General features: G+C 34.9%; 1 protein-coding gene across 21 annotated transcripts in view; it reads left to right on the top strand.

Moving 5' to 3' along the window:
* Positions 1–27,287, top strand: part of LOC134546323 (bromodomain-containing protein 3-like) — a 363,730-nt gene that overhangs the window by 55,107 nt on the left and 281,336 nt on the right. For all 21 annotated transcript variants that reach the window (XM_063389071.1, XM_063389068.1, XM_063389079.1 and 18 more), the window contains one exon: positions 15,379–15,711. In XM_063389071.1, the coding sequence (XP_063245141.1) occupies positions 15,379–15,711 (333 nt within the window). The remainder of the gene's footprint in view (positions 1–15,378; positions 15,712–27,287) is intronic.

Genomic DNA, 27,287 nt, shown 5'->3' with positions numbered 1-27,287 from the left:
TTAAAATATTTACCTGGAATCTTGATTGTTTTGAATACTGGAGATTCGATGGGATTCAAGGTTTTTACCGGTCCATCCCTAATTAAAACTTTAACTATCATAAAATATTTTCTGTTCATTGTTATTTAAATTCACAATAGATTTAATAATTCAAGCTATCATGGTCACAGCAAGTGAAACATCAATATGAATGTGAAAACAGTACAGTGAATTCTCTGTATAATGTGCTTGTTGTGACTGGTCAGTTATATAGATTTCGAACATGTATAATGTTATACATATAGTTTTGTACTATCATGGAAATCATGTTCTTCTATTACAGTAATCCTAGTAACACTACAAACCAAAAATTTAAAAAAAAATATGGATAAGTTTTAATACCTCAAAATAAAATAATAATTTGGTAGATACACATGGACAGGGTGGCCACAGACTGGGAAAACCAGGAAATGTCAGGGAATTTTAAACAAACCAGGGAAAATGTGGAAAAGTCTGGTATTTTTTTTATGGATCAGGGAATTTTTTGAGATAAGCTTGTAATGGTTTCTTCAATTGCCATTAGTTATAAAAATGTTAGCTATATAATATTAAAAATTTTGTGTGCACATTACCATATTCATCCAATAATCAGTTCAGAATGTTTTTAAAGGCATGTTGCACAGCTTATTCTAAACTTGACAATGCTGCAAAGTAAAAGTTTTTTCAAGCTCCAGTGTTGGTTAATCTGCTGTTGGTTAAATAACAACAGACATCTTGCATGGGTTTTAAAGTGTGTATATTTGTGAAAAAGATGTCGCAATAATCACCGAAGGTTTGTGTTTGCGATTATCTATGGTGGCTGAAAACCCCTAAAATTATTAAATTGATGAGGAAATGAGAAATCATGTTATGGGAAGAAAGTCAGTGTACCATATGTGACTGGAAAAGGGGGGGGGGGGGGATATTGTGACCGAACTTTGAATGGTGTTTCACAGTAGTAATCAAAACCCCTTTTTCGGTCGGCACGGCACTCATTATTTTTCATTCATGACCAATTTTTTCCTCTCTTCGCGGTAAACATACCATTCACAGATAATCCATATAATATTTTCTGCCTATTATCTGTAGAGATGAAAGTACATTTTATGTATTTATTTAATATTTTTTATTTAATATTTGTTGCATGCCTACCTACAGCTTATGGCCTTGGGTGGTTGGCACAATACAAACAACACAGGTACATGCAGACAGAACAAAACAATACAAAATACAAGACAACAAAACAAAAACAATACATACAACATACAACATTTAACAATTAGTAAATAATTTCTTTACAAATTTATAATGTAGGAAATAAGAATACCAAAAAAAACTAACTTTAAACAATATGATTATTAACCACAAAAAAAAAAAAGTTTCGAATAGTTGGATATTTTAAAATTTTATTTTGCTATCTAATACAGGAAAGAAGCTTGCATATGTATTGTAATTTTTAGTGATTCTTTATAATAGATCATTTGTTTTACTAAACGTACAAATTAAAGATTGCTTAAGACTATTGAAATTAGGTATTCTAATTCCAGTATTGTGAAGAAAATAATTACAATTCATTGTATTTTTGTAACAATTGTGTACAAATAATGCATCTAATATTTCTCTTCTTAATAATAAGGAACCAAGAAGGGAGTGTAAATCTACATTTAGATTAATGTTCAATATGATTGTGAAAGAATGATTTAGAATCTAGCAAGATACCTAAGTCTCTGACACAATTTGATTTTGCAATAGTATGATTGTCTAGTTTATATTCAAATACAATAGGATGATATTTTCTTGAGAAGGTTATAGTGGTGGTTTTACGGTAGTTAAGTTCAACGAGATTAGACTTACACTATGCAACAACAGAAGAGATGTTGTGTTGAAGTAAGTGACAGTCATGTAATGAAGTAATTTTTCTATATATTTTTAGGTCATCTGCAAATAACAGACCAACAGAATAATTTAGTGCTTTGGTTATATCATCAATAAAAATGTTGAAAAGAAGGGGGGAAAGGGTACCACCTTGAGGTACTCCAGAGTTTGCCATATGTAAATCAGATTTAGTTTTATTAATAGAAACAAAGTAATTCCTATCTTTCAAATAGCTGCTAAACCATTTGATATATTTGTCACTCAATCCCATAATGGATAATTTGCTGAGTAATATCTGATGGTTTACTGTGTCAAAAGCCTTTGCTAAATCAAAATAGCAAGCATCCACTTGGCCTCGGGTTATCACTTCAGAATAAATTGGATTTATGAAAGTTATCAGATCGGTAGTAGTAGATTTGCCAATTCTGAAACCATGCTGACAGTCAGATAGTTTATTTTTGAGATTGAAATCAAGGTCCTTAAATATTTTCTTTGAAAGATTGGTGCAATGGGAGTGCATGACTTGATGTAGGCTTTTGGACTTACGCCATTGCTTAGCAATGGTGTATATCCAAAAGCCTACATCAAGTCGTCCTTAAATATTATTTTATCAAAAACTTTAGCAAATCCATTTAAAAGAGAAATAGGCCTATAATTCGTGACATTAAATTTGCTACCTTTTTTATGTATAAGAATGACCTTGGCAGTTTTCCATATTGGGGTAGATGCTGTTTTTAATACTGCTATTGAATATAAACTGAAGGATAGGAACAAGAACCAGAGAGCATCCTTTTATTATGAAATTAGGAATACCATCTGGACCTGTTGACATAGTAGATTTCAAGGACTTGATCCCCCAAAGTACAAGACTCACGGTAATAATTAGTGATGGGTCGAGACTCGAAAAATCGAGCGAGTCGAGTCGAGCCGGCGAAACTAAACTCGACTCGAAAACCGAGTTGATTAAGATCGTGTCCTCGAGTCTCGTCAAAGTTTAGTTTTTGGCTCGACCATAATGTTGCACAATTTCCAATAGTGAAGGTAGGTACTTATCCGAAATCATGCACTTTAAAATAAAATGTATTATTTAGGCCTACCTAGTGGAAAACCTCTGATCCAACACTGAAAACCTTGAAAACGAAGTCGGAAGATTATTTATTTTCGATCGTGTGTAACCGCAAACAGTGTATCCCATCCTTCAATATGCACTTAATATTTATAACTGCAACAAAATACCTTTATTTAACTATAACGGAATTTTAAAAATGTTCTCTAGATTCAGTCATGAACAAGACCACGTTAATATTTGGGCAGCTTTGTAAGTAAATAATATTTACTACTAAACACTAGATAGCCGCCATTTTAACTCCGGGCCAATGGCCTACGTAAGTCATCATACAGCCAGGGAATGTTGCCACTTTGGCAAATTGATATCAACAATAATTGAAATCTCCAACCAGTTTTCCATGGCCGAACGGAAAATTGAGGCTGCTGAAGTTTATGTTTACACTTTGCGTCGCCGGCGTCGTATTAATCATAAACGGTTTAGTATTAGTGGAATATATATGATTGTACGGCCTGGGACGTCAAAAAGTGACGAATAGAAATCAAAAGCAGAGATTTGGGAATTTTTTGAAAAATTTGATCATCAGACAGCTAAATGCAAGTGCTGCAAAAAATACAAGACTCAGTCATCATCAAATTCACGTCTGATTCGTCACTTGGATGTGCATTTTCACTTAAAGCGTCAGTATGAAGATTAAAAAAAAATACAAAAATCAAAATTTGTAGGGAAACCTTCAATAATTCAAAGTTTTCATATTTAATTACATATATTATATTGAGAAATATTTAACTTATATTTATTTCGCTCATCATTCTGCCACTTGAACCTCGCTAAGTTTGACTCATCTCAACAAATTTCCATGAGTTCGGCTCGAGTTCGACTCGAAGACAAATTTCTATGAGTTCGACTCGAGCTCGACTCGAAGATAAATTTCTTTGTTTAACTCGAACTCGACTCGATGCTGAAATAAGGTGACTCGACCCATCACTAGTAATAATGGACATAGGAATGGAGCAAGCAGTATTATCAGATATCAAAGGAGTGCTGTTATTGGCTGGAGTTCTATATACACTGAAAAATAGTTTGCAATACGGTTTGCAATACGTGTCGTTAGTAACAGTATCATTGACCTTGAGAGAGAATGGCTGATTGTATCCTTCTTTCATGATTTTTACGTAACACCAAAATTTTTTTGGATTTTGTTTGATTTTGTTGTTTAGAGTTTGTAACCAAAAATGTTTGTCTCTTGAAATGAGATATTTAGCCTCTTTATGTTTCTGTGAAAATAGAGCATAGTAATAAGGATTCATGTTTCTTTTGTATAATTTATGGAAATCTTTTTTATGTTTTAATGTTCGTATAAGTTGCTTTGAGTACCAATGCGGGTAACAATAAGTAGTTTTAACAGTGACAGGAATGTAACTCATAATTAAAATTCTACGAAGCTTCGAGAATGTCGAATCTCGAATCGAATCTCGTGTGGTTTGACGAATCGAATCTTAGTTTAAAAGATTCGTGCCATATTTCACTTACATAAACCATAAACACAAACATAATTTCCGTGCGTGCACATTGACAAAGGCACTTGTGTGGCATTAAATGCAATGCCATAGCTGCCAACTTATACGATTTTCCCGTACAATGTACGATTTTGCGCCCTAATGTACGATTGTACTATTGGTGTAAATTATTTTACGATTTCCAAGCTTTTTCCAATTTTTGTCTCATTTGGGTGATTCGTAACAGTAAATCTATACTGATGTCATACAATTACGGTATCGAACATGTGACATGCGGTATCAAGATTGTACACAACAGAAGACGTTTAGTAGATAATAAAGAAAGCTCGCAATACTGTATTTTCGGAACTAGCATACTCCATTTGTAGTAGTTATGCCATATTTTCACTACAGCGTACCGTAATATTCACTCATTGTACGAACGTAACCTTGAACGCCATTGGCAGTGGACAATTACCATGTTTGCTACAGGGAGAAGCTACACCTACGCGTACGGGAATTGTTTGTTTTCAAGCATGCACGTAAATTCGCGGTAAAAATGGCGAGTAAACAGAAAAAGAAATCTTATAACCAAGTATTTTTAGATTGTTATAGTAAAGAAATTTCGTGGGTTAGGCGTTCAAAAACTGGCGTCAATTATGCTTTCTGTGCTTATTGCTCGTGTGAAATAAATATTTCGCACGGGGGTAGAAATGACTTGAAAGTTCACGAAGGAACAGTGAAACACACAAGGAATGCTTCACTTGGAAGTTCAACCAACATTAGTAATTTTTTTAGTGTTCAAAGTGACTATTTTCGTGTTATTCGAGCCGAATGTTATTTCACATCATTTATTCTGGAACATAACCTGCCGGTGTCAGTAGCAGATCATGCTGGACCTTTGTTGAGAAAAATGTTTCCCAGGAGGGAAGAATCTAAGAAATAGGTACAGTTGTGGACGCACCAAAACCACTGCAATAATTACAGAAATGGCAAGTGAGCATCAAAATGTTACAGCAGGTATGTTGAAAAAAGTTCCATTTTCAATTGCTACAGATGGGAGCAACAATGATTCTAAGCTTTACCCAGTTGTAGTGACCTATTTTGGTGAGAAAGATTCTCAAATCAAAATGGATTTGCTTGAAATTGTACCGTTAGAGGGTGCTGCAACTGGGAAAAACATCGGGAAAATGTTGCTCAACAGTTTAGAAAAGCATTCCATTCCTGTTAGAAATTGCATTGCCCTAGGTTCCGATAATGCATCGGTCATGACTGGCCACAAAAATGGTGTAGCCGCAGAACTTCAGCAACATAATGAAAATATTGTTTTGGGATGTGCATGCCATTTACTGCACTTAGCAGCACAAAAGGGTTCCACAGGGCTTCATGTTCGTGTAGATGAAATCCTTGTTGATATTCACTTCTATTTGCATAAAAGTGCTAAACGTAAAGAGCAGCTCAAGAATTTGCAAATCCTCTGTGACAAAAAATCAAAGAAATTCTTGAAACATGTCTCCACTAGTTGGCTATTCCTGGGAGAGTGTATCGGTAGGTTAATAGATTTGTGGCAACCCTTAATTTGGTTTTATAAAGAAGAAGTAGATAGTACGCTTGAATGTCCAAAAGGTTCTTTACATTTGTACGAAATCCCTAAGAAATTGCCAGGTAAAGTCGAAGAAAGTTCTTGCAGAGCTTCAGATGAAAACAGAAATGCAGGCTTGCGTTCAGGTGAAAGTTCCTTAAAAAGAACTACAACTTCAGATAACTTTTGTTATGGCAAGAAGATCAAGCAGTCATGTGAACCAGAAGAGCAAAAAACCATTCCAATTTTAAACACCTCACATACATCTTCTTAGGGGATTGTTGACAGACGTGTTAAAAGAATTGCTTGTGAAATTTGTAAAACCTCATGTCATCAAGACAACACCAGTACTTGATGTTCTGTACAATAGTGCTACAAACCAGAAGTCCGATGAAGACTTAGTTGTGGGTTGCAATGCATCAAAAGTAGTGGCTACATTGACACAGTCTGACAAATCTAAGTTTTACACATCAGTTAGGAATTTCTTTAAACTCTCATGTGATTACATTATTTTGAAATTTCCCTTGAAAAATGAAATTTTAAAGCATGCTGAAGTGGTTAATGTGAAAAATATTGAGAGCTCATCATTTTCTTCAGTGAAGTATTTTATGGACATGTTTCCTGCTGTTCTACTTGTCAAGGATGGGGAGACACGTGAAGAGGCACTAGACATTCTTCAACAACAGTTTTGTTCTTTGCAGGTGGACAATGACATCCCACTGGATTCAGTGGAGAGAATAGACAAGTTGTGGTCTTACATAGGGAAAATAGGTAGTGGTGTTGGTGGTCTTAAGTATGACAGAGTTGCTCATGCAATGCTATCAGTGTTGGTTATTCCACATAGCAATGCTGAGTGTGAGAGGGTTTTTAGCAGCATTAAAAAAAATAGGACCACTTTCAGAGCTTCAATGTCAGACAAAGTTTTGAAGAATATATTGTTGGCAAAACGTACTAATAGCATTTGTTATGAACAAGACTTCGATTAAACTTTTCTCAAGAAAGCTAAATCTGCCACACATGTATCCCTGCTGCAGAAAAAATAAATAACGTATTCAAGCACCATGATATGTATCCAGTGACATGCACTTAGAATCATTAAAAAAAGGTATGTTTCCAAAACCAAATTATTACCATATTGTTTTTTTACAGGTTTTTTCGTGAACATTATATATGCAAAACAAAATAATTTTTGCCGCACCTGTATTACGTATAAAAATTGCCTTTCAATGATTGTACTATAATTGTACTATTTTCTTTTGTAAATTGTACTAATTGCTTTTCTGTAAGGTTGGCAGGTATGCAATGCAACGAATTAATAATGTGACGAATCAACCAACTTTATTTTGCTCTTTCAGTAATAGCTATTCATCTCCATCATAGCGTATTTATTTCCGACGACGCCAGTATGTTAAGCCAATGTTTACTCTATGGTGCATATTACACTATCCCGCATGTCAACAGCAGCTTTGGAAACAAAAGCCAGAGCTAGTTTGCATCGCACCCACCAGGATGCGCTAGTGGTGATGGTGGACACACATTTAGGAAACACAGACACAGACAGGAATTACGTTAACAGGTTAAATAATCTTTCTAATAATAGAAAAACATTACGTTTATTAGTATTTAAAATCTTAAAAGAACTAAAATATAACTCCCATAATTATTACATCATCATTTAATAAGTCTGAAATGTTTTTAGCGCTTACTTAGGAATGTTACGACCAAGACCAAAACCTCTTATGTAAACAATGCGGTACGAGATTTTTTAAAATTATCAAATTGTAAAACGAATTATTTTGATTAACAAAACTATCTTATGAAGAAAAAAAAAATTACTTATTTGAATAACGCTGTTTTCTTGAAACAAATTAAGTAGGGCACTGCAGTGTTTGTCTAGATAGTTAAGACAAAACAATTTTGATTACTGTGTTTTTCAACTTTGCGTAAACCGTATTTTTTGGTTATCCGTGGACCCATTACCCCGGATAATCGGGAGTCTACTACTGTATTTGTAGATGCAAGACTGACTATGTAATGCGCATACGTGAACAGCTGAGCTTCATCAGCATCCTGTGATTAAAGTAGCGTGCAATATTATTGTACACGAATGCCATAGCTGTGGTACACATACCCCAATAGTCCGGGTGTACTACAGGTATCGTATGTAACAGCGTCCAACAGACACGACTCCCGTTGACAAAAGGCAACATAGTTATGGTACATTATGCTAAATTCGTTTGAGCGTACCACAGAATGCGGACTTGTAAAATATCTTTTTGCGCAGTGTTTTGTAGTGACTTGAAACATTAACTGCCACATAAAACCGATACTATTGAATGTTAATATATTCTAATGCGTTAGTAGTTCATGTTATTCACTTTTACTCAATTGCAGGACAACCAGAATCTACTTAATTATTTTTTACGTTGGCTCGGCCACGCTTGTCTACCCTAGCAGTGTACCGTCTGCCGTGGCCATTGTTTTACTTTATTGGACATGGATACAGGACAGATTGCAATGGAAGACCAAAGTACCTCTGAGCCTGAATCGGTACAGAGCGGCAGCATCCGGCCAGAGATTGAGTCAAAAACAAAACGAAAACTGAACAAGGCTTTGGGAAACACTATGAAGTTGTGGATGAAAAAACAGCAAAAAGAACATCAAAACTCCAACAAGTAATTATCTACTTTACCGAATATCGTGGTTATTTAATTTTTTTTGTTAACTAGAAGTGTGCAGCAACATAATATTTTGACCTTTTCTGTGCACCATGAATAAAAACTAAAACAAAATATTAATGTTTTAATGAGTAATTGCTGGTATCATTGTTAGTTAATTTCACTCAACTAAAATATCAATATTTATACTGGATGTTAAAATCTATAAATTGTTTACATTTAAACTTAAACGTTAATGTGGTTTCAAAGTATATAGGTATTTTGTTTTTATGTAAAATTCATGCAAATATGCAATACATTGAATTATTGAATGTCTGACCTGACCCTCTAGGTACAACAACGTGTCTTATTCTTCAAATTCAAAGATGCCATGTAACTGAAAATACTGAATACCTAGTTGAAAAAACTTCAGTCAAGTGTCAAACTTCAGCAGGGAAAAAAATTCTCATGATTCGAAAAAGATTCGAGGTTCGGAAATCTTTAAAGATTCTATTGGTGATTAGATTCGAGACAAAAATCCTAGATTCGCAGAAGCCTACTCATAATATATTAACTGTAGTAGTTAGAATATATACCATAATATTCACTTCAGTAGTGTTATATAATATAGACCAATCATGATTTTTAATAGCATTATACATACTTAAGTAGTCTCCTTTTTTATAATTTATAAAGGTTGAAGATGTATTTTCTTTTCTGACTGTTAGAATTATTTCAATATTAACAATAAGAGCCGGATGGAATGTGTCTTTAATTAATGACTCAAGGCTTTACTAACCACACAATGCTGTAAATTAGAAAAACATAGGTCCAAAATGTGGATAGGAGGCTGAGAGACGTTACATTGGGACAAACCCAAACCTGAGATAAAGTTGAACACAGCTTTAGCTTTGGATGTCATACCAATATGATTTATGTTTTTTTGGATGTAAGTAGGATCAGTCAACACCAGTCACCAAGAATAAGGATATTATCTTGTCAAGTGGCAAATTTTTCTTCGAGCTCTTCAAAGTAGGCAATGGTGTAGTGTCACCAAGGTCTTCCATCAAATGTTTAAGCCTGTGAGGGTCTGGGAATTCCTCTTTGTTACAATAATTCTTTGAATTTTCAAACTCTTGTTCTTGAAATAACTTTGTCCTACAGTTGAAACACAGCTTTTGTCCAGGAACTAACAAAACACCAGCTTTCCTTTTCGCATTTTTGGACATTAGAAGAGATACAGGTCTTATGCCACTTTTTATAGACCTTTTGTGTTTCTTTGCTGGGTCACAATATTTTTTAAAAGCCTTTCCGTAATATTTAATGAGTGATGCATAGTGGTACAAACATATACTTGAATTTGTATACAGTGTGAATCCATCTATCCTCCAAAGCAGAATTTCTTTTTCTTCATCAGGAAGTTCAGCAATATTAAGAATTATCTTCTCGTCTGTTTATGTATTTATATGAGACACGGAATAAATAAAAAGACCTACACTACACTTTTCACGTAAATTAGTAGCCATTATAGATTGTAAAAAAAAAAAAAAACTGTCTGTTTTACCCACTTCAGTCAGAAAATACAAAGCAAATAACTTATCAAAATAAATAAAACCAGCTACATGTCAACACTCAAACATTAACAGTCATTGATTTAACAATCCCAGACAACTTGTTGATGTGCACAGAAAAATAGCAGCTCCTAAGACTTCCACACACTGGACAACCTGTGACTAACATTTTCTATGAGATCACCCTACAGTAAACATTTAGATGATGCAATATATTACATCATCGACACTTAAGCAAGAAGATGCAATATTATGCATACTGATTGAGTTACCAAACATTAATTGAACCATAACTATTCTTCAAACATTTTCTTCTCCTTTTCCTTTGTATTTTTCATATATAGGCCTTCAGTATATTTAATGTGCATTTCCAACAAGACTAAATCATTATTTCAAAATATTTTGTAATAAAAATGTTACTACATATTTGTTTTTACTTGTACAAATTATTTTGTAAACTTAAAACTGATTTATATTCATCTGAACCACTTCTTTCACAAATAACTTGCTTTTATAAAGAAGGAAGGTAAATATCCATAAATTTTATTTTCACAATTTTGTAGAAAAACATAAATCTTCTGGGCATTTAATTATATTTTACAAGTAATATTTGGAATCTACGTAAAATTCTGAATAAGTTTGGTGAATTTCACGATATTATGTTAATAACTGTTATTACAAATGTACGTTGAATCAAGACTTTGGTTGCAGATTAAAAAAATTCTACCAAACAGAGGGAAACTTTGAAGGGCTTTAAATTCCGAACTAGAGCCAATATTCCAAAAATGAAAAAAAAAAAAAAAAAAAAAAAAAAAACGGGTTCTTATATTTGTCTGAAGATACCATGTACCAAATTTCATCCAAATCTGAGATGGTGGAGTGGACACCCCTGGATGATCTGGTATGGAATGCCCCAATATCAAAATCATGTGTTTGATTTCTTTTTAATACTGTTAACATTTTAATCAAAATAATCCAGTTAAATACATTTTTACTAAACCACCATGTTACTAACATAGAGATGTTGGTTTAAAAACATTCTTTCTAAAAATAAAGGTACTGATATCAAACTGAAATAACTGCAATTACTCTGTTAAGAAGTTATAACTTTGACTTTGAACTTTGGAAGTTTGAAAATTCAGAATTCAACTTTTACCCTAAAACAATAGATATTAGGACACCCCTACTGTAAATGAGTAAAAATTAAAACCTTTAGGTTAACATATTTAAAAACTCTGAAAAATATTTCTAATATGGTGTAAATATGTTGATATTACTGAGGTTATATGAGTATTGACTACAAAATCCCTGCATTGTATGAGAATATGCCCATTGATTTTTTTCCTGCACTTCAAGTGGACATTTTTATATGTTATGTTGAATGATACATATTTGAGGGGTACTTTAAAGAGAGGATTTACTGTACATGTACAAAAATATGAACATCAACATGTTTTGCACCAAATTTAAAACTATGAATTACATTCAATAACTTAATTTACATTTAAATTTTTTAACGGTTGAAAACCTTTACATAAGAGTATCAAAATTGTAATGCGAAATTAGATGTAGCATAAGTAAACTCCTTATTATCCGCGGGAGGATGATACGTGGTGCGGATTATCCGCGCATGCTACGAAAAAATACATAACATATGTAAATCTGCATTTTATTACAAGTGAGCAAATTTTAACTCTACTGACGAGTGTATTGTGTGCAGTATACAGTAAAACGCCACAGGCCTTCTCGGAACTCTTGCAGTAGGCTGGCATGCGTTGCTATTTTTGTCTCTGTCGCACTTTGTTTCTAGTCGTATTGTTGAGCACTTTTATGTTTACATTACTGAAATGTATTTTATGTTAATTATTCAGTAAAATATTACAATTTTAGCATCATTTAAAATTTTTTACTGTTAATTGTAACTTTTACTGTACATAAATGTTTAGATTTTTAAGTTGAAATTAGTGTTTCCTTTTTTGTTTCCCATTTTCGGCTCTTTTGCGGATTATCCGCAATTTTCACTATCTGCGGTGGCCCTGCCACTAATTTCGCGGGTAATCGGGAGTGTACTGCATATTAAAAACAAAACTAATATGTTTTTGAATATCACTGTAAGCCTGCGTTGAATTATTTACTTAGTCATGGTGTCATGGTTGCTCGACGTTGAAAGTGAATGAAATTATATTCATGAGCTGAGAGAAAATTTATGTTAATGTTTTATTTATGAAATAAGGTTATTAAATTGAAGTGAGGTTACAATGTTTTTCCTGCAAGAACATAAATACAATTCAATATATGCAATTGCAATTGTGATTTGCCACATACAGTAGAATCCCGTTTCTACATATTTGAAGGGACCAAGGAAAAAATAAGTAAAAACCAGGAAAGTGTTAAAAAATTTTTTATTCACACTATGATAAATAAAATTACGAAATATTATGTCATCAATGCTTACATTTTTATATATTAATTAGAATTTAATTATTTCACGTTATGAAAACAATCCATAAATGTTGCATTGCAATTGTCGTAAGTTGAACGTGAAAATTTTTGTTCTATGTTGAAGCATCTCAAAATGTCCACTTTCAGATGTAATTACACAATTCATGTTTGGACTTTGTGTATAATCACAGTTTACATTTAATAATTTCATATTTTCTACAGAAATAATTTTTTAAGCAATAGCAACTACTTTCAAAATGTTTGTTTACTGTTAGGAACAAGTCAAAGTTAAAAAAAAGTTTCCAATACAATTTTTAGAAATTCAGTGCTGCCAACTGATTTTCTTAAATATTTTAGGTGGTAAATTGAACATTGCAGAACATGCATGACGACGCCATATTTATAGGGATTTGGTACGTTTATTTAAAACTTCTGTTAACAATGGCACAGTTATCCACTGTTTATTTATGTAAGAACCCCAGTATACAACTTAATTTTAATGCAGTAACAAAGTTTGGATTCATCGGTACATAGGTTCACCATGGCAAGTGGCAGAAAAAATTTGTTTACAAAGGAAAACTAAGCTTCAGTGACCACAAGCATACACAGTAACATATCTAATAAACAAACTTCAAACTATTCACTTTCAACTTGTTCCGTTTATTCTTTTCTGATGATTTGCTATAGAATGCAGCGCTGTTGCAATGCAAATTTTGGGAAATGCTTTTGGATAAAGCAGGAGAGTAATGTTTGAATTGTAGGGAAAATAACAGTGCAAGAAATAAAATGTTAATCACGGGAATTCGTAAATCCCGGGTACGTAAAAATATCGTTTTACTGTATAGTATGTAATATTAGTGTAAGGCAAGTTGACTAAACATTGTGAGCTTACTAGCCGGAAAATGTGGCAATTGTAGCAAGAATCACTGGATTTGTTCAGTGGCTCTATAGTACATCCAAATTATTGACAGTTCTTACTACCTGCCAGTATAAATATAAAAATGATTCTTTTTATGGTACAATTCCTTAAAGGTTAAGAATCATTAGTTCAAATTCCAGGTAGAATTAGTGAAATTAAAGCATAGAAGAGTTGACTTGCTCAACCCTAAAATTAGCAGTATTTGTTTATATTTTGATGTGAAAGAAATATTGCTGAACAACCCCAAGGTTGCTACTGGTACAGTATTCACATAATGAAATTTTTTTTTAAACCAGGATTTGGAATGCTACAATACGTATTTGCATCTAGCATATTATTATTATTATTATTATTATTTTAAATTTTAGAATTTTTTGTGCAAAAATATTACTTAACAAACAGGCAAAAATATCTATAACTTCAGTCTTTGTACTGAAATGGTTATTAGTCAACTTAGTCGTTACCATATAAAATTTCATCTGACTTATTTATGCTTATAACTGATAATTAGGGCTATGGTTGGTTTGATTTTGACTGAGTTTTACATTTGTTTCGGTTTTGGTTCTGTTTCTTATGAATACATTAAAATGCTAAATTCAATGAAACATTATATGAAAAAATATATGGCCTATTTAGACATTTCAAACTTGAAAACAAACTATTATTTGAAATTTTTTGTTTCACCTACCAGTAGTGGAAAAAAATTATTAAACGTCCAGAACCATGCACTGCAACACATAACACGGACACTCCTTTATGATATTAAAAGAAGTGAACATGAATGTTGCAATGGTGTACAACACAATATTCACAATAGATTTACCACAATTATTTCACAGAAGCTGCTAACTTACTGTAGGTAGAATAAAACATGTTGCAACTAAGAAACCAAATAAAAAATTTAAATAATAGTTCTAGATTCAAGAGAAAAGTAGCAGAAAATGTGTTTGTAACGTTGCTGAACTAAAATATAGTTTACCTGGCTGTCGTTAACAACAAAAGCACATGAATATCTAGAGTTGTAAATTATGATAATACGATCTCATGTAATCACAATGTTGCAAATACGTTTTACAAAAAACTTCACATTTTTCATCAAATGGATTGGATTTTTCTACCCCATTTTGTAATTTGCCAAGACTTTTTTTAGATCAATTTGCAAAGACTTTTTTTTAGATCAATTTGCATAATACTCTTGTTCTGCGAAATAAGACCATTAAAAACTGAAGAGATAGGTTGGTTAGGTAAATTTAGTTTTATAAACACCACAAACACCCTTTGCCGCCACCCCCCCCCCCCCTTCCTCCCCCCTGATATAAATATTGTAACATTATATGTTTCACTTCAGTATTATTCAGTATTATTTGTATAATTTCTCAGAAGCCACTATACTACATATATACTTTCTACTTTTTTTTAGTTCTCTACATATGTACTTGTTTGTTAAGAGATGTAAAAAATATTTTTAGTGGGATTCCATTCCTTAATCTTACTGTTCAATTCAGTATTTGTATTCAAGAATAATTTGATATTTTTATTCCTATTGGACTCATGCTAAACTGATAAGTGCACAGGCCTACCTGACATTTCATTTTATGGTATATATTGACACCTTGAAATGGCATATAGTATCTCTTTTTCTCCCAGGAAAGGCATCAACACAGAATGTCCTGAGAACATGAAACATTAGGGAACTTGTTAATTGTAAGCTTGTAGCAAGTTTGTAGGTGTTTATGTTCTCACCCGCAGGTTGCACAAATGACCAAGGAGGAGGTTGAGCTGGACCCGCCTCCTCCGAAGGGTCCGAAGGGGAAGAAAGGGCGCAGTATCGTGGGCGGAGGGGGCGGGCGCGGACGCCCCTCGAGCGCTGCTGGGGCCGTGACGTCGAGCGTGCCCAACTCTGTGGCCGTGGTGCAGTCTCCCCCCTCCACCACGGTGGTGACGAACGCAACAGGGGGGTCCGGTCCCCTGCCCCTCGGCACCCAGCCCCCTGCAACTGTTCCTGGCAGCACGGCCACCACCACTGTCCCCACTGCAGTCGCGCAGCTTTCCCACGGGACTCACAACTCCTTACCCAAGCAGGTTAGTTGTGTATCTGAGATCTGCAACCTTTGGAGCACGATGTATGTTCATGAAAAACAGGTTCTAAATTTAATGTGTGGCATGGAATGTCAAAGCAGGTGGGAAATGTAGTATGCAAATTTGAATTGCCCGCACATTATGTGCCACTCCAGTGAGGTTACAGGACATGAAGAAATTAGAAATTTATACACAAAGTTTGATGTATTACCTGTTTTATTTATTTATGTAAAAATTATACTATATTCCAGAAAGAGCGCACAAAAAATAGTTACTGTATCTCAAAAATATATGACACTGAGCAATCGGCCTGTTCGGCCCGCTGTCAGAACAACGACCGCTCGGCCTGGTGCTCGGACAATGACTGAATTATACAGCCTTCCTTCCCTTTGTGCGGGCAGTGTCCTGGGCTTGCTGACGTAATTCTCAGCCAATCACGGCACATAGCAACAGAAGCTTCCACGAAATGCTTACTTCTGTTCGCACAACGCAGCGATTTTGTCTCTTTCTCACACCCCCGTGACAGTGACTCACATGCCTAGGGTGTGAAACAAAGCCTCGGTCGTGGAAATAACGAAGGAGAATTAACGTCAGCACGCCTTCCCACACTTAGAAACAAAAAAAAAATTCTTGAAACAACTTTACATCATTTGAAAACCTAACTTGAAATATGACAAAAAATTTATAACAAACGATTATTGCTGGATTGCATGAGGAAGGCTGTAATCTGGGTTGTAACAGTATATAATAAATGCCAGAAAATACCTAGAAAAGTGCTGTGTTTGTGAATGATATTAACTAAAAACAATCTGAGACCTACAATTCAAAGTTGACATTGTGTCATCGGTGCGAACACAATTTCTTCCTGACAGTATATGGCTTGCTCATTTTCTTTTAATGTAGTTTTTTGGATCTACTACATTGCAGTTTTGCACTGGGACAATGCTGCATCACTTATACAGGACGAACACACAATTTAAAGGAAACTTACGGAACTAGCATTTATTGTCAGCAATAGCAATATTATCACTCAACACAGCATTGAATTTAAAAAAAATATATGGATACCTTTAATTAAAAAAGAAACCAATTTACTACAGAACTCAGTTACAAACCAACATCAGCCAATAAAATCACCCCTCTTGTGCGCGGCCAACCAGGATAGCTCTCGCCTCTCATTGGCTGTGCAAGGAGAGAAGCTCTTAACATGTATAAACCCATAGTTTTCCAATATCAGTCTGTTTGTGCCTGGTGATGGGAACAGATGTCAGTTCCTGAAACGTCTCAATTGTTTTTATTGGAAACGTGTTTTTATTAGTACTATTGTCATCGTTTTGTCCGTAGTATTTGTTCATCTTCATCGTTGTGTTTGTATGTTGCTACATTGTCCAGGTTTGTTGTCTGCCTGCATTTAATCTGTCTAGTCGTTGTTAGCCCACTGTGTTCAACTGGGTTGTTATGCACCTGTATTGTTATATTATTTTTCATGGAATTCTCATGCTCTTTGATATTTAGATGTTGAACATTTTTTTCCATGATATTGTCATTGTGTTGTCCATAATAATTGTATACCTAGTTTCATCGTTGGTTCTTTTTGTACGTCATCAGCTGATTCAGTCTTGTTTTCTGAGAATATTTTATCTTCTATTTCTTATATATTTTTGTACTTTTTAATTTTGGAATTTTTCCATGACAAACAGTGCAAAACTGCAATGGTGTAGGCCAAAAACTGCATTAAATAAAATTCCGTAGTACATAAATCATTTAAAAATTGCTCTTTTTCCTCAAGAATAAGGTTGAAAATTTGTTTGTAGTTTAAGTTTTTGCAATTTAAAATATTATTTATTTATGTAAATAAGCATTTAAATGTTTAATTTGTCATTTTTTTATTCCCAATTTTAGAATAAAACTAGCTCCCCGACCCGGCTTCGCACGGCTATACTAATGGAAAAAAATTAAGCAACATCTCTCATTTACAGTAATGGTAAATAAAAAAAAATTCAGTGAAAATTTATTACAATAGCTTTATAATGTACCGGAGAGAAAATGAATAGCTCCTATGGTTTCCCGACTCGTGCACGCAACGTACAACTAATGTACCCGTACTTCGCTACGGCAGTCTACAGGCAGATCACTCTTGCGCTGCTCATTATACATGCCCCTCCTTTTGGGTACGCCACTGCCGCGCGATGCCCGTTGCCATGGAGACACAGAAGGCATGAACAATGCAAAATCCTGTTCTCATGCAAAGTACCCACTGTTGCCTGGTTTTAACCACCGATGGGATCTAATTTCAGAAAATGTCATCCTGCGTAACATAAGGAACATTACTGTGAAGTTTCAAGTCTGTAAAATATATATACTTGAAAAAAAGGGCAATAAAAAACAAATTAAACAGAGAGAGGGAAAAAAAATATTGTTTAGGTTTGCTTCGTTGTTAATATCACAATGGTGTTTTTTACTTGTATGGGAAAATTAAGAATGATAAGGCATCTAGTGCGTGGCAACAATGTTAATAGGCAATAGGTAGGGCCTGGAAAATTTCGGTGTTTTCAGTATGCAAAAAGCGGTACTTTCAAATTAGAAAAGCGGTGGTTTAAAGTCGGTATTTTCGTTATGCAATGAAAATTTTACCGGTATTTTAAATGTTGCCAAAATTGTGCAGTTATTGAATATAATAGTTTACATATTTAATAAACAATCCATGTATACTAGGAATAGACTAATATGTAGTGGTGCACCGATGCGGATACCGATGAATCGTAATCGGCGATTATGGGTACTTACCGATTAATCGTAATCGGCGATTATCTTAACGATTACTTTGCCGATTATTTACGTCCCGGCGTAATTAAGTTGGTTTTTACCGTGTAATATTTTGTTACACATTTTAGGACGAAATACGGTAATATTTGTATATATTACAAAATTCATCTAACTGCGTCATATCATAATTACAGATATTTCGTTACGTTTAATAAATCTCATTGCCTCAAACAATAAAAAATGCATTTTTCCTACACGTTTATTTACGTTTCGTCTTTTGTTTAGTGGCCTTGTACATTACGTATAGCCAGAGAAGTAAAATAGATGGCACGCAATCAAAATACCACAAACAGTTGCAGTGGATTCTATGACAATCGATCTTTTCGAGTCGTAGTAGCGGTTCAAAATCGTGGTCCCGATACCTTTTAGTTTTTATCACTGTGTTTTACAAACTCGTTATGGGCGTCTTTGGTAACATTATCCGTTTGTTATTTGTATGTGACGTGAAAAATGAAAAAGTACTTATAATTTTATATATTCAGTTAACATAAATAAAATCACATGTGCTAGAGTTGGTTTTTAGTCATTTTTATATAATTATAGTGAGATGGCGAGTAGGGAGAAAAAAAGTGAAGTGTGGAAACATTTTTCTATAAACTCAAGTGAACAAAATAAAGCAGCATGTTTACATTGTTAAACGGTAATTTCTTGATGCAACCTTATGTGATAGTCGATAATAATGCTAGTTTTCCGCAGCAAAAACTTACCCGTTGTTAATTACAATTATTAGACTGTAGTTCAAGTTGTTTACAATATCAAATATAAATAGAAGTTAATTTAATTTACACTTTGCAATGACTTAATAGTGTATTTTATATATTTTTATACTGTTATTATAACTGTATTCTCAATTTTACCTAATCTTGTTATTAAATTCACATGGGAATAAAAAATTTTGTGTGCATTTTACACTTAAAAAATTTTTTTCATTATAATCGGTAACTGAATCGGTATCTGCCGATTATTGCTCTCATTATCGGTAATCGAATCGGTAATCGGTAAAGTCATATCAGTGCACCACTACTAATATGCATAATAACAGCCAATTAAATCCAAAACAGTTACACAAAACAAGACACATTGCTATAGATGTTTGCAACTACAATTTTTTTTTTTTTTTTGGCTGCCGATGCCACATGCTTAGCCGAATAGAGGTGTTTGTCAATGGAATTTTTTGGGTTGAATGATTCTTTAACCTTACGTGAGTATAAGTGATCTACAAATACGTAGAATCCCGCTGATGCGACCCCTCACGGTTCCCGGAAAAACGGACTTATAAACGGAATGGCCGCAATAGAGAATTCGGGCCAATTCCCCCCCCCCTTATCCAAATAAATAAAAAATCGCCTTTGTTCGCATAGATTTCATATTCAAATAATTTATGGAGTAAAAAAGACAACTTTTTTAAATTCATTTTACACCTCGGACTCGCATACCCTGAACAATGGGTTCCGATAAATACTCGTGCTAAGTGAATTCGCGTCACACAAGTTCGGCTATGCTAGCCGGCTGGTGGTTATTTTTGTTCAAAACGTGGCGAAGGAACTTGTGTGGATCAGGTAGAAAACATTCGGCTATAAACGAAAGATATAAGAACAATGCTATCCTGAAATGCTGTGACATGTTTTTGGAGTAGATAATCACAGCAACAGACCAACAGGATGCGCTCCCGCTCTTGCCGTCAGCGATGTTTATTTTGACAGCTCAAGCAATTATCTTGTCCACGTTCCTTCACAGCGTAAAAAAAATGATAAAAACACGTTGGAATGCAGATGGAAAAGTAACTATGCAGTAAAATAAATATATTTACGGCCCTGCTAAATTTTTCTATTCAATAAAATTCGAGGTATTAGTGATTTTTCAGTAGAAACTGCTGTGTGACTAATAAACAAATATTTTCATAATATCTTTAACTTATAAAGTATTTATTAACGGCGAAGGAAAGTCGTATAAGCCCATAAAAATATTTATTTTACCGAGAATGGACTATACAACCTGGCTTTTGGCGCACGCGGTGTGGGAGGGGAGGAGGATGCTGACAGTTTCTCACGCAGAAGGTTGAAATAAGGAAGGGAATGTGTTGAAATGTTAGAAGGAAAAGGGGGGGGGGGGGTGTTTTTACATGGTTTGTGACTCTGGGAGGGATGAGCCTTGAAGAATTAGGAGGGGATGGGAGAGGTAAGCGTCACGTCACGTATGACGTTAAGCCGCCGCTACCGCCAGCCTGGCCGGACGAGTTTCTTACGCTCAGCGGCTTTTCGTGCAGGCGGGTAAGATAACATCTAACATGACAGCTGAGACGGCTTTTCGTGCGATAGTGGACGCGCCGAGCTCGGCTAGACACTACCCCTCCCAAACAAAATACACTTAGTTTTAGTTAGGTTAGGAAAAAAAATTCTGCCGCGTGGACAGTCTAGAGGGGTGGTATCTATTTTTAGCTGTTTTTTGTATGCCTGCCTGCTTACAGTACAGCTCTCGCCAAGATAAACGTGAACACATAGCGCCCAACAAAGTGTAACAGACTTGTTTTTCAGCCGATTTTACTCAAATTTTCGACTTTCTCTGCTCAAATTTTTCATGGTTTCTCAAAAAACAATCGTATAAACGGAATGGACGCATCAGAGGGGCGTCGCATCGGCGGGATTCTACTGTAATGGTACTTTTCGGGGATATATTCGCAGTGTAATATAGAAATGTTGTGGTTTTCGCGAATGTACTTACTTTTCGCGATTTCATGCGAAATTCGCGCGAATTTTTGCAAAATTCGCGATCGCGAAAAATTCCAGGCCCTAGCAATAGGAAATAAACTTCTAGCGCCTGCGGCATTGTCAACACACACTTCGTACGTGTACTGCATGTTGTATCTAACCCCCTCCAACGCATTTGATTCTAAATTGGACTTTTAGTAAGTATCCCTAATGTCATTGATTATATAATATAGCCTATAGCCTTCCTCGATAAATGTACTATCCAACACTGAAAGAATTTTTCAAATCGGACCAGTGGTTCCTGAGATTAGCGCGTTCATACAAACAAGCAAACAACTCTTCAGCTTTATAATATTAGCATAGATCTATTAGTAAGACAAAATTTTCATCACTGATTGGAAGATTTTTTTAAAATGTAAGCGTGACTGATACCGGGATTAGGAAAATTTATATCCCAAGAATTTATGGACTGGAAATGGGCCTGGAATCCTGAGATTCAGAAATTCGGGATCCCAGGATTGAATCCACTACTCGTGATGGTCTGAGTACAGCTACCGGCAGACGTCTGTGCTTGCCTGAACGGGGGGAGCGGGTTAACGAATGCGAGAGGGGAAGAGATGCGCGCGCAGGTCAGATTAGTCTATCAGCTGTTGTACAAACATTAGCTACCTCTAGTTTAGTAGCGTGGAAGGCTATGGAGGGTAAAGGACGGTCACAGCGTTACGGGAAAGTTATTCACAGCAGTGAACGTGTAATTATAAAGTCGGTGATTCAGTGTTGCGATGAAGTGGCTAAAAGAGGCTGTCTTCTGGAGCCGCTTCAAAGGGCAACAGCAAGAGCTGCGAAATATACCGGAGTTAGTGAAAGAGCCATATGCAGTATGCGTAAAGCCATCAGAGAACGTCCAAACGAGCCCCAAACGACCCCAGGGAAAAGCAGGTATAGTGAATATAATATTTAAAACAAGCGAAAAATTTTGCTTTGATCTAAAACAGGTCGTTGTCAATATACACTGTTTAAACACGAATATTAAAAAAGGCATTAATTAATGTCATTGCTGCAATGATTCGCTGCCAAATTTGCTGAATAATTTAGCTATTATTTGCACTACAAAATGCAGTTATTACGAGCAAAGTTGTTAATAGTTTCATTTGGAAAGTATTTTAGGTTAGCGTGATTTTTGTATGCTTATTTTTGTTCCTGTAACATATAAAAAATTAAGATACATTTCTCATTTTTTACTTGGTAAGATACGTTCTTCACAACTGCATAAATTTAAGTTTGGTGATAATTATTTTATTGTTGCATTTGGCATAATTGTAAGTAGAGAATAATTTTATTTGCAGGCCCAAAACGAAAGGCTGCATTGAGCTAGACAGTTTCGACAAGAGTTATACGAGACACAATAGAGGAATTCTATACCACGAAAAAGATTGTTCCAACAATAGGTAAACTAATGCCTGTTTTACACGAGAAAATTGCATGGCAGTGGAATGAGAGATCACTGAGAAGAATCCTTCACGACATGGGATTTGTGTGGAAGAAGTGTCAGAAGAAACGTTCTTTACTCATTGAACGTAGTGACATTGTGATGTGGCGTTCGAAGTATCTTACGGAAATGAGTAGTGGTGTGAAAAAATGGTGTAACCATTTTTACGCGAAAAAACGTGAAATAACGCGATAATTGGACTTAAAAACGACATAAAACGAAAATCCGTTTTTTAAACAACTAAGTCTGAAAAACAATATACATCGTAAATCAGCTATATCGGTGAACATGTTATTACGTTGTAAAATACTATACATATATACATTCTTTAATTTTTATGAATGCACTAATTTCTTAGCATTTTTAACATTGATAAATGGTTAAATATCACGTTCACTGAGGTAACAACATAAATATTATTCCGTTCTAACGTTCGCTTTGTTTTAGCAGAATCGCCAAAATACGAGAACACATAACTCCATGAACGCGACTTAAAACTAATTTCAAAAAGTTAAATATTAAGTCCATTTCCAACTAATTTCGCGCGAGTTAATATACGTTTAGTTTCTTCAAAACGTAACACAATTTCATTGTAATTTTATTTTACCAGCACTTATAGATACTGGTATTTTTATTACAATTTTGGCTTGGTAACGTTGACTACGCATAAATACTGGCAGTCCTTTGTCACGTACACACGTTACGTTGCTGCTTCAAAACAATGCCGAAATTAAAGCCTACAGCCGAGTCCCGAGCAAAATAATTTAAACGTGAGGGTTTATATGCTTCTAACAAGATTTTATTTGCAAGTGGTGCAATTGCAGAGTTGACCACGAAAGACACTGTTGTAAAACGTCAAAAGTAAACACCACGTTAAAGTTAGGTTAGGAAGTGCAGCTGGTGTCAGCAGCAAACGTTTAGCCACGATGGAAGAAGTGACTACTGTTGCCAAAAAAATGAGAGAAGACAGAAAAGTTCATCATTAAAACTACACAGGCGTTTATCTCTGCAAATATACCACTTGAGAAATTGTTTTTAACAGAGATTAAATGCGTATAGTGGTGAAACTATGTAAATTTATTGACTAGTCATAAAGTTAATAGTCCATTTAAAACAGTTTAAACTGTTTCCGATAGCATTACAGTGTACATAGTTACAAATTTAAAAATACGTATATTTTTATCCTTTTTTTCTACTGCAAATTCCTATAAAAACACAAAACACCGAAATTGTTGATTTTGGAAACGAAAGTGGCTAAATTATAAAACCATAATTTCACACCCCTAGAAATGAGGCAATTAAGAAAAGAAGGCCACAAAATATTTTACTTGGATGAATCGTGGATTGATACAAACTTGACTATGAATAACTGCTGGCAGAAAACCGACTCTGTGAAAGGTATTTTGACGCCGGGAAATGCGTCGAACAGATTGATAATTGTGCACATTGGTTCCGCGAATGGTTTTCTGGACAATGCTCTTTTGGTTTTTAAAGCCGGTGCTGCAAGTGGCGATTACCACGGGCAAATGAATGCGGAAAATTTTGAAAAATGGTTAGTAGAAAAAGTTATTCCTAACTTACCTCCTGCTTCGGTAATTGTTATGGACAATGCCCCGTACCTATCAAAACAGCAAGACAAGTGCCCATCAAATTACGCAACAAAAAATGACATTATCGAGTGGTTGAAACGGAAAGGCATAACATGTGACTCGAGCATGCGTAAAGTTAGGCTACTTGTCTTGTTGGCTCAACACAGGCCAAAAGAAAAGAGATTTAGAGTGGATAAATTTTTAAAACAACATGGTCACAGTGTACTTCGTTTGCCACTGTACATGTGTAATCTCAATGCTATTGAGCTGGCTTGGGCAAAAATAAAACAGCATGTTCGCGAGCGGAACGTATCTGGAGAATTGTCATTGCAAGCTCTCCTGAAGTTAACTACAGACGGAGTTGAAAATGTAAGTAAAGATGACTGGGAAGGCTACGTGAGACACGTTGAGGAAATAGAAGATTATTATTGGAAGAAGGACTGTGTAATGGAAATTGCACTGGATGAAGTTGTTATTCATCTTGGTGAAGAAAGCAATGACGATGACTTGTCCATAGAGGCAAGTGATAGTGACGATTGTTGTAGTGCCGGTTCACCATTAGCAAAACCGCTTTAACAATGGTTTGCAATGTGCAAAAAAACCTTCTATAAATTATGTTTGCATTTATATTATGAATTATAGTAAACGATTATGTAATGTCTAATACTAAAATTTTTAAGTGAACATCAATGTTAGTCTTCTGTCTACAGTTAATAATTTGCACGTATTATTATACTCTTTCTTAAATGTAATTTTTCTTTACGTGTGTGTTAAATGTTGGCACAGATAATTGGTCAGTATATGTATATTTCAGTCAGTTTAGTATTTGTACTAAGTTTTGATTAGTTTCGTGGTTGTACTCTATCAAAACCATTTGAAAACATTTTAGAGTGGAAATTTTATGTTTGCTTGATTTTATAGATTTATTCATACCTACAAGTTGTATTAATATTGGTGGGAAAGTTAATCTGTACCCACTGACTGTTCACATATTGTATTGTTTATGTTAAGAAAAAAATGCATGCATGTGTTTTATTGTTCATAACCGTAATTCTTACATTTCATTAGATTGTATTCGGACAATACAAACTTTCCCATATGATAGGTCTTTGTTACGAAATGGTAAAGTGATGCTTACTGTACACTATTTGTGTGCATACACTTAACGAAAAATTATATAACTAATATTCCACACAACAATACTACTGTTATATGTTGCAGCTAACAAATACCCCCGTGTTCCGTACTGTTATCTAATGTTTACTGTTGTTACAAAGAGCAAATGTTTTTAGGCCCGCGCGTATACCGCCGGGACGTACCGTTGTCGCTCGGCTAGAGACCACGCCGTGACGAACTTCAGTCAAGCAAGCAGGAGGGGACTCGCGTGCACAGACGTCTGCCTGTAGCAGTACTTGACTGCAACGTTTCATAAGACTGAGAACATTCCAATTCAAAATTCCAGCAAACTGTTGGGATCACTGATACCGAGCCTTTTCTATTGCATCATACATGCTTCACCAACTTATAGCATGGAAACTCGCTGCTGACTCGAGCGCAGATATAACAGGTGTACGCCTCGTTACAAAGTAAATGCTATTACTATTGTGGCAGATGAGTTATTCTCTATGGTATAGCAGTTTTACCAATTATTTCTTTCAAATTGTGAAAATGTGTTTACATTTTCTGCTTGATAAAGGTTACGTTTACATCACAGATCAAAAATTTTAAAAGGTACATACAAAATACCTGGAACTGAAACGGAAGATATCAAAAGTCAGTAGGGTTCAGCAGACTTGCCAACCTTTACGATTTTTTCGTAAAATGTACGAAAAACATTTTCGTTTTACGATTGTACGAGGATGTCTACATTTTATACGAATTTTAAGTATGAGACGTTTATTAAAACATGTATTTTCCGTCTGCCTTAAATGTTTTATTGTATGGTTTGTGAAAGCTGTTGCCTTGTGTTGTTGCTGTGTAAACGAGTGCGGTAATTGAGTTATATTATTGGTTGAAGGCCAGCGAACCACGTAATTTGTTTTTCGATTGTATATCTTTCCTTATTGGCCGGCTGAGTTACATTGATGCGCTTACAACCAATCATGAACCAGTTTAAATAGCATTTTAAGTTTGGCATGATGGTGTCGTGCATAAGCGTATGTTGTGATTCTTCAGTTAAAGTTGAGCCAATTTTGATTTTTTTATTACAGGTTAGGAAACAAATTTATTGCATGTTTTTAATAAAAACGTGTTATGTGCACAATTAATGGAAGTGGAATCAAGTGAAGAAGAAAATGCCCCCGAAACGTGATACGCATTATTCTCAGGCATTTCGTGATACATACACGCGGGATTTTCCGTGTATTCTTAAATCAAGAAAGGGAACACAGTGCACATTTTTTCCAGTGTGTAGACACGACATCAACATCGGGCACGGCGGAAGATATGACATCAATCTCCAAGTGAACTGTTCAAAACATCTCGCAAATGTTAAAAGTGTCGCAGTCAGTTCAAAGGTTAGTGATTAGTTCGCTAAAAAAAAATAGCACAGACAATGCTGTAATACGTGCAAAATGTATGTTTACAAATTTTTTGGTTGAACATAATATTCCTTTAAATGTTTCGGATCACGCTGTCCCATTATTCAGAGAAATGTTTCCAAATTCTGAAGTGGCAAAAAAATTTGGTTGCGCAAGAACAAAGTCGACGGCTATCGTGAAAGAAATGGCAACAGATGCAACTATAAAATTGTTTGTAATTTACAAACTGTGGCATTTTCAGTCACGAACGCCGGCAGCAATGACTGAATCCAAATTATATCCACTAGTAGTAACATTTTGTGATGCAAGTTTGAAAATGGTAGTGTCAAGGTTGCTTTCAACTGGAAGTTAACTGATATCAGTGTATATTGTAACAAAGGTACACTCTGTTGATTTGTAGGGTACCACAAGGAACGAAGTTTTTTCT

This window comes from Bacillus rossius, chromosome 1 (genome assembly GCF_032445375.1).
Source record: "Bacillus rossius redtenbacheri isolate Brsri chromosome 1, Brsri_v3, whole genome shotgun sequence".
Taxonomy (NCBI): Eukaryota; Metazoa; Arthropoda; class Insecta; order Phasmatodea; family Bacillidae; genus Bacillus; species Bacillus rossius.
This window is presented reverse-complemented; position numbering and strand designations above follow the sequence as displayed.